The sequence below is a fragment of the Myzus persicae genome, unplaced genomic scaffold (assembly GCF_001856785.1).
Source record: "Myzus persicae strain clone G006 unplaced genomic scaffold, MPER_G0061.0, whole genome shotgun sequence".
Lineage (NCBI taxonomy): Eukaryota > Metazoa > Arthropoda > Insecta > Hemiptera > Aphididae > Myzus > Myzus persicae.
The window spans coordinates 6,560-19,301 of NW_019103980.1; the positions used below are offsets into that span (position 1 = coordinate 6,560).

General features: G+C 28.7%; 2 protein-coding genes across 2 annotated transcripts; both read right to left on the reverse strand.

Annotated features, from left to right (window-relative positions):
- Window positions 1-1,761: 1,761 nt before the first annotated feature.
- On the reverse strand, window positions 1,762-4,670 carry LOC111037177 (peptidyl-prolyl cis-trans isomerase-like 2). Its single transcript, XM_022319567.1, has 10 exons — window positions 4,432-4,670; window positions 4,117-4,327; window positions 3,905-4,048; window positions 3,683-3,848; window positions 3,463-3,611; window positions 3,262-3,385; window positions 2,885-3,185; window positions 2,603-2,792; window positions 2,343-2,515; window positions 1,762-1,931 (listed from the first exon to the last, which is right to left on the reverse strand). Exons 1-10 carry the CDS (start codon window positions 4,461-4,463, stop codon window positions 1,856-1,858), a joined length of 1,566 nt encoding a protein of 521 aa, XP_022175259.1. The 5' UTR covers window positions 4,464-4,670; the 3' UTR covers window positions 1,762-1,855.
- A 2,294-nt stretch (window positions 4,671-6,964) lies between these two features.
- Window positions 6,965-10,010, reverse strand: LOC111037176 (kelch-like protein diablo). The gene is made up of 2 exons (XM_022319566.1): window positions 9,827-10,010; window positions 6,965-9,073 (listed from the first exon to the last, which is right to left on the reverse strand). The coding sequence occupies exon 2, from the start codon at window positions 9,000-9,002 to the stop codon at window positions 7,263-7,265; it is 1,740 nt and encodes a 579-aa protein (XP_022175258.1). The 5' UTR covers window positions 9,003-9,073; window positions 9,827-10,010; the 3' UTR covers window positions 6,965-7,262.
- Between the last annotated feature and the right edge of the window lie 2,732 nt (window positions 10,011-12,742).

The following is a 12,742-nucleotide window of genomic DNA, read 5'->3' on the forward strand; positions in this document are numbered from 1 at the left end:
TTTTTTAAACGATCTTAAAGATAACTGACGACAACGTTGCGTGCAAAATGGGTGCATCTGGGCTATAAATCAGGGTGTTAATATTTTTGAATATGGTCGAATTGCACTTATTTTAGTCGAATTGCACTTGGGTTTAAAAGCGTATCTGAATAAAATTATTATGCATTTGAAGAACTTTTTTCCTTGCTGAATTTTAAATCATTCTCCGGGGTAAATTAAGTAGTTCTTCATGATTATGTATCAATTCAGACCGAAAAATTACTTTAGAAAATACATCTAGATATAGTTTTGGAAGACAGCCACGATGGGTACAAGTGTACAACGCCAAATTTAACACCATTATTTACATGTTTTTCTTTGTAAAATGTATAATTTTGATACACGATTAAGTCACGGCCTCGTTCACTTTTAATAATTTTTAAATTGTTCATATTTACAGAGCGACGTAAAAGTGTAGGTACTAATTATATTTTACAAAGGACAAAGGTCTACATAGTACACTCAATAAAAGTATTAATCTTATATGCGTTATCTAAATGGCACGAACTAATTTATATATAATGCTATTAAATAAGTACACAGTAGCGTTTTTTTCGATTCGCAATATTTTTAACGGGTTTTCCATTTTAATTCTTTTTTTGAACGAGTGCAGTTCGACCACTACCTACTTTTTACCTGAGTGCAGTTCGACCATTACCTTTTTTCAATCCAAGTGCAAATTCGACCATTCATTTGTAGGTAATAAGAGCGATTCGACTATCCCGATTATTTTATTTCGGGTGCAAATGTCTATCACCCTCAGGGCGCAAATGGGCTACTCTAGGACGCAAATGGGCTACAGTCTAGACTTTTTGGCCTCCAACAATAATAAACAAAGAACACGATGTAATATATTTTAAATGCAGGTAAAAATACCTCAATACTTTTTTTTTTCAAAATAATTATTATTTACAAGTAGATGGTTTTTTTTTAGTAAAGGAGAGACGCAGCCTCAAAGTATCCCACGGCGAGCCAAGCCTGTTTATTACGAATAATATTTATTTAATAAAAACAATGAATTGCTATCTACTTATATCTATTTGAAAGACATTGTATAATAGATTCAGAGGCACAATTTGGGTAATGTTGACGATCAAGAAACTCAACACTAATTCAAAAACTTAATTTAAAACTAAACTCAGTTATTTAACTAAAGTTGAAAATCGAAGAATTCCCCCCCCCCCCTATAATTTGAGTAGACATTAGACATACACTACATTCATAGATCCACTCAAAATCTAAAATGATCAGTCATAGAAGTTTATTAAATAGATTTAAAATGAAAATGTTTGACATTTTGGTAAACATTTTATTTATCATATTTTAACAGTAAGATTAAACAATGAGTATTGCTCAGTTACTTAGGCGTTATTACTAAAAGATTGATTTCATCGATTATGTGTAGGAAACTTAATTACTTAATAATTAATGTGACCAAAACAGAAACATAGACTGTATAACATGTTATGATTATTAAATCATTGTCCAATGTCCTCATAGGAATAACATATTACATAAATATTTATAATTGGTCCAGAAAAATTGAATTAAGTTAATTACAGGGAAGCCATGGTTATATGATTTATTTAAACATATTATATTAATATCATTGAACTGAAATCTTGGTAGCACAAGGAATAGGAGATATGTATTTAATAAAAAAAAATATATGCATTACGATGAGTTATTTAATCAAAATATTATGTAACCAAATAGTATATAATATATTATGAGCTATATTATAGTTATAGACAGTTGTATGATATTTTAAATCAGGGTTATACATGGAAAATTAATATGGTATATTTATATGAAATCACCAATTATTAAATCCATGAAAATCATAACCAATAACTTTTTTCTTCTTGTTGGGCAATTCTTCGTTTTCAATCCTAAAAAAATAGAATAAATTATAATGAAAAATGAGAATTCTAAAATTGTGAAAAAACTTTTCTTCTTCGGATCAAATGATTGCTCTAGCCATGTATACCCAGAATATAAATTATAAATATAATAGAATAATTATTATTTCTATAATATAGAATTTATATTATAAAAAAAAGTATAAACAATTCTTTAGAGGATGTAGCGCAATATTTGTTAACTTTTTCAAGCCCACTTGCAACATTGACAAAACATACTCAAAATACACTCAAAAATCATTAAAATATCTGATTTTTGAGTAATCTTATAGTAAAATCTCAAAAAATTAAAAATAAATAATTTTGAGTGAATACATTTTGTTTATATTGTGCATAGGCCAGTGACATTTTCTTAAAATCAAATTAATTGCAATAAATTACTTGTTTTTTTGTAGAGCTGAAGGGTTGATGTATTTCCCAACCCCTGATTTAAATGTTTTGAGTTTAACTCCTGGAATTGCTATACTTGATATTTTATTTTCTTCTGTTTGTACAGTTGAAGCCATACTAGTTCCAGGTGTATTTATTAATTCCTCTTGCCTTTCTTCTGCTATCTAAATGGAAAAAATAAGGAACCATAATCATAATAGTATGATAATTATTTAACACAGACATTTATACAAACTATTTAGGATTTATACCTTATCATCAACTTCTTGAAATGGATCAACAAATACATGCGTTTTCAATATAATAATATCAGTAATTGGACGATCTTTATTATCTACTTCGATTTCTTCGATTGCATTAAGAGTTTCAAAACCACCTACTATACGTCCAAAAACTGTATGTTTGTTATCCAAATGTTTACATGAACGGTATGTTATAAAACTATAACAATTGAAGACATGCATTATTCATTACATATTTAAACCTATTTCTATAATATCAATATGCAATATAACTGTTATTAGAATACTAACAATTGTGATTTATTTGTATCGGGACCAGAATTGGCCATAGACAACACACCTCGTCCAGAGTGATTTAAATTTTGTTTAAATTCATCTTCAAAAGGCTGTCCCCAATATGATTCACCACCTTTACCAGTACCTGTTGGATCACCACCTTGAACCATAAAATTACGAATGGATCGATGAAATTTCGTACCATCGTAATAATCCTTTTGACAAAGTTTTATAAAATTTTCACATGTTTTGGGTACTTCTTTACAAAACAGTTCCAAATTTAATGGTCCACAATTGGTGGTTAATCGAACATAACCTGCAAAAATGATATGTTATTATTTTTCAATAAAATTTAACATTTTTCTTTAACAATTTTGAAACATCAAACTCACCCTTTTTCTTTATACGTTCAAATCGGATTTCATTCTCCTCTATAATTGCTGATTCGTGTTCCAGCACTGGAACCATTGCTGTTGAAGTAAAACTAGCAGCTACACGACCAGTAGAATAATGAGCCTTAAAAAATAATAACCCATTAATAGAAAAACTAAATAACCTATAAAAGGTATTCAATATTATTATTTGATATTTACGGCATTTAATTTATCTGGTTTTTGTGCTACTACTTCAACTTTTTTTGTTGGTTCTTTATAGTCTCGGTCTAATGTATCCAATATATCTCTAGTAGTTTTCGACACTGATTTTAAACGCCCTTCTGGGTCTTTAGACTGTGCTTCTTCATCTAAAATATTGAATCAAATATTTATAGTTAATAAATTATGATATGTAATTATAATTTATAATTATTTTTACCGGGATCTACAACTTTGATTTTTTTCACAACATGATGAAATTTTGCAATATTAAATTTTGTCAAATTAGTTGGATCTTGAAGAGTGATCATGTCTTTACGCAAGAATGGTTCATCTGTTAAAAGATCTTTCCAGTTTTTTGTTTTAATATTCAATTGCTCTATAGCCTAAAAGTGCATACGTTTGAAATAAATTATAGAGAAAATAATTGCAGCATATTTACCTCATACGAAAAAACATTTCCTGTTGTCTTAATTGCTATTATGTGCGAGTGTTTAGTTAAGGATTTGAACAAGACTGGACAATGATACTCCCCTGCTGCGTTACGATGAAAGTTCAACTTAATTAATTTTTTTAACTCAATTGGCTAAAACATAATATAGGAAAATGTATAGTAATTACATAACATAAAATAAATGTTGCAACAGTATTTACCTTTCCCGTCACTGGGTTGTGTTTAAACTGTTTTATATATTCAAGTAGTGCCTCATACTCGAAAATATTACCATCAGGGTCGCAGTATGGTGTCTTGAAAGCGACAAGCGATAAACAACAATGATCAAATGGCAATCGAGCAAATTTCGGCTTTTCAATGCCTGGTCTTTTGCCACCATAGAGTGTTGACCACTCTGTGTAAGTGAGGTACCTACGCATTAAAAATTGGAAATACATAATAAAGTAATTACTTTAGTTAATAGATGGATAGTTCAAAACATATATGTTTTTGACAATCATACAATGAGAACTTACATTTTATCCTTCTGATGTTGTCTTTTACCCATTTTGAAAAGTTAATTTCAACAAAAAAATCAAAAATTTACTGGACACTTCTTCTAAACATTAATTTAATACTTTAAAGTAAATACTTATTACTACTTAGTACTCACTACTTAGTATTAAGTAACTAACTAATAAACTTGTCAAATGTTCGGTATCTAAAATTTTAAAAATAATAAAACTAATAAGTAATAAGTAAATAAAACAAACATAGTCTGATAAGGAGTAATCACTGGGCCGTGTTATAAATTATGATAACGAATTATTAATTTGGACAACCCTGAACCATGGCTCTGGTTTTAGTAGAATACCAAATGTTTGAAACCAAAAGTTGAAGTTACCTATGTAATTATTTTTAAACCTTTTTTTTATATTATGAATTAATTTTAATTTTCCAACTTTCTAAATAGTTTTTGACTTTTTGTTAGAATGGGTTCACTACCTTGTACATTTTACCAGTAAAAAATCTTAATAGTTCGGCTTGGCTTGGCTTTTTTTTTTTATTAATTAGTTTAATTGTGTCAATACACCTGGTATTTTGACAATGTTTTTACAATTATAAATAAATAAATTAAAGTTTACAATGAGTTTATGGATACAATTTCACGAGATTAGGTAAAATATCTCCTACACGGCTATGCTTGGAGCTGATTATATAACGTGTAACATGCAAGATTTTTGAGAGACACACAATAATTGAGCCGAAAACAACCTGAGCATCGTCATCAATTAGTCTTACTCGTTTTCCGACCATAATAATATAATAATATGTAGCAATAATATTTAAATTTCAACATATATTAAGTAGGCTCAGAATTATACTGAACACACTTACTCAATCATCTGTTATTTCATATCCATCTCAGCGAATGTGAATTTGTGAGTTATGGATACCTACCTATTATTTCAATTCCTAATAAGTCCTATACAGTATACACTTATTCATTATTAAATAGAAAGTTTATAAAATGATTATTATAAATTCAATGAAAATTCAAATATTTTATTTCAGATTTTTCACATCACCTATGGTTTAAAATAATTGTGATAATACTGTCTAAAGACATATATTTTTAATGGAAAAATAATAAACACAGTTAAAATTAAAAACATGATAAAACTCATAGACCTATGATAAACATAAATACATTTTCATAAGGTTATAAATTAATAATAAAATATTAAATATGTGTGATATATTATTATAATACATACCTGCTATATAGGTATATATATGGATAATTGATGGTAAACATTACTACAACTAACTCTAAATAAATTAGTATGAACTTAGTGTAAGACCAGCACAAATTAAAATGATTGAATATATACTAGCACCATTAACATTTTATAGTAATTAGATGTGTCCCAGTCAGTTTAGTTTGCATTACAACCATTGATGATTTCTCTTTTTAAGTATAACCTCTCTTTTTAATTTGAAACATGTCAGTACAGTTATGTACATCTTTTAAAAAAATTTCATAATAATTAAATGTTTACTCATTACATGCCTAAATATAATATAAACCATTACATACCTATATTGGAAAATGAATATTAGTGAATTTTTTGTTATTTTATAAAGTGCACATTTTAGATTTCAATTGCATAAAAAAATCTTAGCCCTAATTATATCTTATAATATAATTAATAAAACACACAGTTTTTGGTTTTAAAATTAAAGATTTATATTGGTTTTAAATTTGATTCATTTAATATATAATGGCCTAATATTGTTAAATATTTTCTATTGGTAGGATTTTTTTAATTTACAACAATGTAGGTACAATAGGTACATATAATAATTTCAGTTTAAAACTCAAAATATTTTTAAGTTAAGCAAAATAAAGGCAAGACATTTTTTGTGTGCAAATATGTATGATTAAATTTCACTTTTGCACTATATTCAAAAAATGTATACAAATTTACAGCTCCCAAACATTTTAAGATTGGTGCAACACAACATTGGATTCTATTTAAAATTATTTAGTATAACAATTTACAGAACACATTAGATTGTCATGTAATATACATATCTACTTAAGATCTTAAGATAAAATAAAAATAACACTGAACTCTATTACAGTCCCCCATACTACAGAGGTAGTGGCGGCTGTAAAAATTCAGTAGGACACAATTTACCACCACCGCAGCAGTGTGTGCAGCCGACTTTTAGATATTATTTTCATCCGCAAACTATAAAATGTAAGCATTGAACATTATAAATTAATAATTTCATTTAAAAATATGTTGTTTTTCTTTTAATGGGATGCCAAAAATATCTTAATATCAAGATATTTTTTTATCTAATTGAATTAAATTTCTAAAAATTGATTTTTTTTATATATATATATATTCATCAAATTTAATTTACACATATTGTATGTATTATTAATTTATTTGTGATTAGGATGCCAAAAATATCTTAATATCAAGATATTTTTTTATCTAATTGAATTAAATTTCTAAAAATTTTTTTTTTTTATATATATATATATTCATCAAATTTAATTTACACATATTGTATGTATTATTAATTTATTTGTGATTAGTACATCAAATAAATTACCTTAAAAGCTTTAAATTACAATTGGTATATTTTTAAGATGCATTGCATTTGCTAAAAAAAACCTCCTACATTAGCAATTAAAAAATCATGATCTCTCTCAAATTAGAATATATCTCAGTGGCTGAGTAGAGAAGAATATGACTTGGGTATATTATAGTTTGAGACAAGGCAATGTAAACAATAAATCTACCTTAATTATATAATAAAATAAACAGATTCGGTAATCTGGAATAGTTTAAAAATTGTTATCGGTTTGAGGCGATCTCATTACTCCAACACCGCCTCCGAGTCGTCTATAGTTCATTGTACCGCAAAGTCGCCACTGATTTTGACTCTGATCATATACTTCAATTGTTTTGAGGTATGCTGTACCATCGAATCCACCAACAGCATATAGTTGTCCATTAACTACAGCTAAGCCTACACCGCTTCTACGAGATGTCATGGCAACTATTGGAGACCATGAATTTGTGTGTGGATTATATCTTTCAGCACTACTTAATTCCATGCAATCATCACGTCCCCCAACGGCATATATCATATCTTTATAAACAGCACATCCCAAATGTTTCCTTCTTGTTGACATTGGTGCCATTACGGTCCATTTATTCTGTCTTGGATCATAACGTTCGACAGAACTTAATGGTGATTGTCCATCTGAACCACCAATTGCATACAAATAACCTCCTAGTACTGCCACAGCAACACCTAATCTTCTTGTTGTCATAGGGGCCACTTTACTCCACTTATTTTCCTTGGGGTCATAACGTTCAACATGGCTTAAACATTGTACACCATCTTGACCTCCAACTGCATATAGCAAACCATCTAAAACAGCTACTCCAACACTTGTTCGACATGAAGTTGTAGGAGCCACATCACATGACCATTGATTGGTCTGAGGATCATATCGTTCTATACTGTTAAGGTAAGACTGGCCATCATGTCCACCAACTGCATACAATAAATCATTAAGCACAGCTACTCCAACTCCACATCTTCGCTTACTCATTTGGGCCTGTAACTTCCAATCTTCTGTTTGTGGATCATAACGTTCAACTGAAGCTATAGCATCTCCACTACACCAACCTCCAACAGCAAATAAAAGTTGACCCCTTTGAGTAGGTTTACGAGGTCGAGTTCGTGGTCCTTGCATTAAAGGTCGTTCTTGTGGTAACAGTAAATAGTTTTTAGCTTCATCAACAAGATCTCTACACGTTTCATCACTACGGACTAATAAGTCGGCTCCTACTGTCCCAACTAAAAACTTAGGACTTAACAAAGGTAATCGTACATGCTGGAGTACTTGAGGAAGATTCTGTCTCCTCTCAGAAATATTATACTTGACCCAAGACATTGCTGCACTGAACACTTGCTCTTCTGTTCTCACGTTAAGTTCATCACTGGCAATTAAATCAATTAGCTGTGTAACTGGAAGAAGAAGGAATTCCTCACTTTCCATAACTTCTTGAAAATTATGTTGTGTGTATTTATCGGCAACACGTAAAAGATCAAGACAAGAATGTGTATCTGCAAATGCTCTGATACCAAGACAATTTGATGGATCAAGTTGTCTCCTTAAAAACTCACAACATATATCCTGTATTTCAGTTAATTGCAATAGGCAAGCAGCTGGGAGAAGAGTTTGGACATTAGATTCTTCTACTGTGATTCGAGCGGAATAACAAAATTCAATTAAAAGTTCCATTGCTATTTCATCCATATCACGTATAGTGACTTCTGTTTGTCGAGATTCAGCTAGATCACCATTAAACATAGCTCTGAAGTATGGACTACATGCAGATAAAATGTTACGGTGAGCAAATATTTTTCGATTGTTAATATTGAGAACAACATCACATAATTCACGATGACGACGCATAGAACTGAATTCGGCTAACATACATCTTGGATGTTTATCAGAGACGTGTGTTAGCCGATTAGGCAAAGGTGAGTCTGGCTCCATTGGACCCATGTGTAGTGCAGTAGACCGTGCACCAAGAGATGAAAAGAGATGCACAGGTGGAGAACACCAATCCCACGTACCTGATAAAAAAAAACAATGTAAAAACCATTCTTACAATCTTAGATTTTGTTAAATATTATCACTGAATAAATATGTATTATTAAACCTACTAAGTGTACTAATTTGGTAGTAAAATTTCAACTGTGTACTTACATGAAAATATATATTATTAATTAGCAATTCTAGAAGAAAATTGCATGATTATCAATTAGAAATTGTTTTTAATTTTTATGTGATCATCATTAATATTTTATTGTGAAACAAGCATTTCAAAATTTTTAAGTATGCTGTATCTTAATTAAATCAGATATCAGAACATATAAGTGAGTATACCATATAAATGGTTGTTTATTTTATAATTTTAATATGTATTTTCAATCAATAATAATTTACAGGTATAAAAATTAATAATTAGTACCCATTGCAATTAAATAAAATTGTAGAAAAATTACTACATTACATTGATAAGTACATAAAAACTATAAGAGATGTTTTAATACTTTAAAGTCCAATATTATCAAGCTTAAAACTAATAATTATTTTGGTGTTAGTTTTGCATAATTAAGAACAGTTACAAGTATAATTGTTCTTTGGTATATTTTTATTTTTAATATCTACAATATGTTTCAAAATAATATTAACTTAAAAAAGAATCTTAAATACTTGAATTAGGTCATTTACTTTGGAAATAATAATGTTATAATATACATGTCTTACATGTCTTAACTAATTCTAATACAATAAAATATAATTATAAGCTTGTTGAACTATACCTTCAATTTTTGCAGTCTATTTAATAACAGTCTAATAATATAATAGTATTATAGTAATATAGTGATGTTTATTCTTCCAAAGTGTTTGTAATTTAGATTATTTTAAAAAGTTTATAATGTAAATATTAGTATACATATTGTGAAATGTAACTATTAATTTTCAATCATCTGATAGTTGTCTTTTTGAATTTGTATTTTAATAAATTATTTTGCTAGTCGTAAGAATTAAAATTAAAACAACAGTACAATAGTCATAATTTATATTGTCATAATATTATAATAATAATAAAAACAAATATTATCAATAGCCTTATCGTAATCGACTGTGACATTACAGTGTTACCGGTGAAACAAATTAAAAGTACCAAGTGTATTGTTACCATCGACCTCAGATTTCAGTCACGGATGACTGATTGATATAATGTTATTATGTTTAGTATTTAGGGTAATAATAATAATAATAATAATAATTATAATAATCATGTAATCAGAGTTATTATTATTATACTGATCCCATCATAGACGTATAATATATAAATAAATAATAATATACATATAATAGATATAATAGATATATAATAATATGATATACGTATAATATGTACTATATTATAATAAGTATATGAATCCCATCACTGTAGGCTGTGATTTTGAATAGAACAACAATAATATTATTATGTTATACACATCATTGGTATGCCCACTCGAAAAACCATCCCGCAGTAACTTCGGGAAATAAGTCACACGGTTAAACGGTCACACTGCCACAGGGTATGCTGCGGTCACCGCGGTTGCTACTTAAACTTCTTAAGGGGGCTGGAGCACAGCATGTTTTAAGGAGTAGTGTTTAGGCATTTCATATTACATGTACATTTTGGCTGTGTGAGAAGTAAATGATCATTTGTGTATGTAATCTGTTATCGCACTTTTCGCTGTGAAATTTTAATTCTCGGACCACGGAAAACTGAATAGGTGAAAACAGTTTCCAGCACAATACAGTTGTATTAGTATAAGTATTATTCATGTTTTTTGGAAAATAATAAATATATGCATTATTACAGATATAATCATGACCGATGGCCCATTACACCTCAATTTTATAGTTTTGACTTCTACAATAATTGTAGAATAATTGTAATTATTACACATTTATACATGAGCATAATATGTTATACCTATTATGTGTACCTATATTGTGTATATTTCATTAACATTTTTTTTATTAGGTACCAACCTATGTGTCAATAATTAAACTATACAATCCGACATCCGTTGTGACTATATCTATAAAAACAAATTTTAAAATACAAAATTATATACTATCGCTTATACACATCTTTTTTTACCTACATAGTTATACCTATTTATGTGACTATATGAATCTGTGTTCACGGTAAGTCTGAGACAGTGAGACCGTTGCAATACTAATCGATACACACCTATTATTGATACTTCGTATACTTACGTAATTTCACATACGTGGTCTTATTGAACGATCTTATTACACCGATATGTGAACCAGTGTGATCAAAGAGCAGCAATTGACCGTTTAATCGTGGGACAAATTTCAGAAATGGAGTTTTGACTCATAATTATTCGTATCTTCGTGACTTAATGTTTTCAAGAATAGTATTTATAAGGAAAGATTTTATCATAAATTATACAGCGGTGTAAGCAGGAGGGGGCTTAAAGATTGTTACCCTCCCAAAAATATCTCTGAGGCCCAGGATAATATTTTGTATCTATTTTTTACGATTTTAAGAAATTTGAAAAATCCTTGGAAATGATTTATTTTTGTTCATGTAAATTGTTATATATAAGGATCTAATATAAAAAATAAATAAAGATACCAAGTACCCCAATTATATTCAATCTGTAATAAATTAGAGTATTAGAGTATTATGTTTCATCAACTTAATATACCTACTCTCACCTTTAACTACAGATAATAGGTACATTTTAGTATTGATACAATTTTTAGCTTCTGAATCCATTGATAATGCTACTCGAATAATTCGGATTATTATGAAGAAAAATGCTATACATCAGAACTTTTCACGCAGAGTGAACTAAATTACTTCATATTTGACTTGATCTTCTCAAAAATGCTTCGGAATTTTTAACTTCTAACTTTATAAAACACTTTTTTTAAACTTTTCCTGCACTTTACCACACATAGCGGGACTGTTTTCTATACTTATGCAAACAATTTCCACAACTTTTTGAAGCTTAGCTGACGGAGAGCTTTCTTGTCAGCCCGCACATAAGAACATTATATAAGGATCACATCTCTTTGAATTTAATGACAGCAATAATCGAAAAAAAGCTTGGATTTTATTGAATCATTAAAAGTAAATATTACAAAACTAAAGTACATTTTTAAAAGGTTAAAAAAAATTCAAAATAAAAGTTTCATTTTATATACAGGGTGTTTCTGAAGTGTGTGAGGTAATTAGTATACGCATACTCACTGTGATGCCACAATGAAGATTTTTTTTGGAATTTTTTTTCTAACTTCAAAATCTGGGTTTTTAAAATTTATTTTGAGAATATTATCTTGAATGTAAAAATAAACACTCTAGTCGTATTTTTTGCAAAATTCTCATACGAATCGAGATATCACATCATTTTTGCGCTTGTCGCGGGTTTACGCGCTCGAATCGCCAACTAAAAAAAAAGTCGTGCGACACATCGATTTGTATGAGAATACTGCAAGATAATCAGTGGTGGTAATTATTTGTTGTCATTGATAATACACGATTAATTAACACATTGTTTTACATTATCGACTAATAAAAAATATGAAATAATAACAAAATTAGGGTTAACAGAGTTTTAAACGATCAAATTTTACTAGCATACATTTGTATCATACCTTTATAAAATAACTTTTAACTTTATAAAGTTATAATAGTT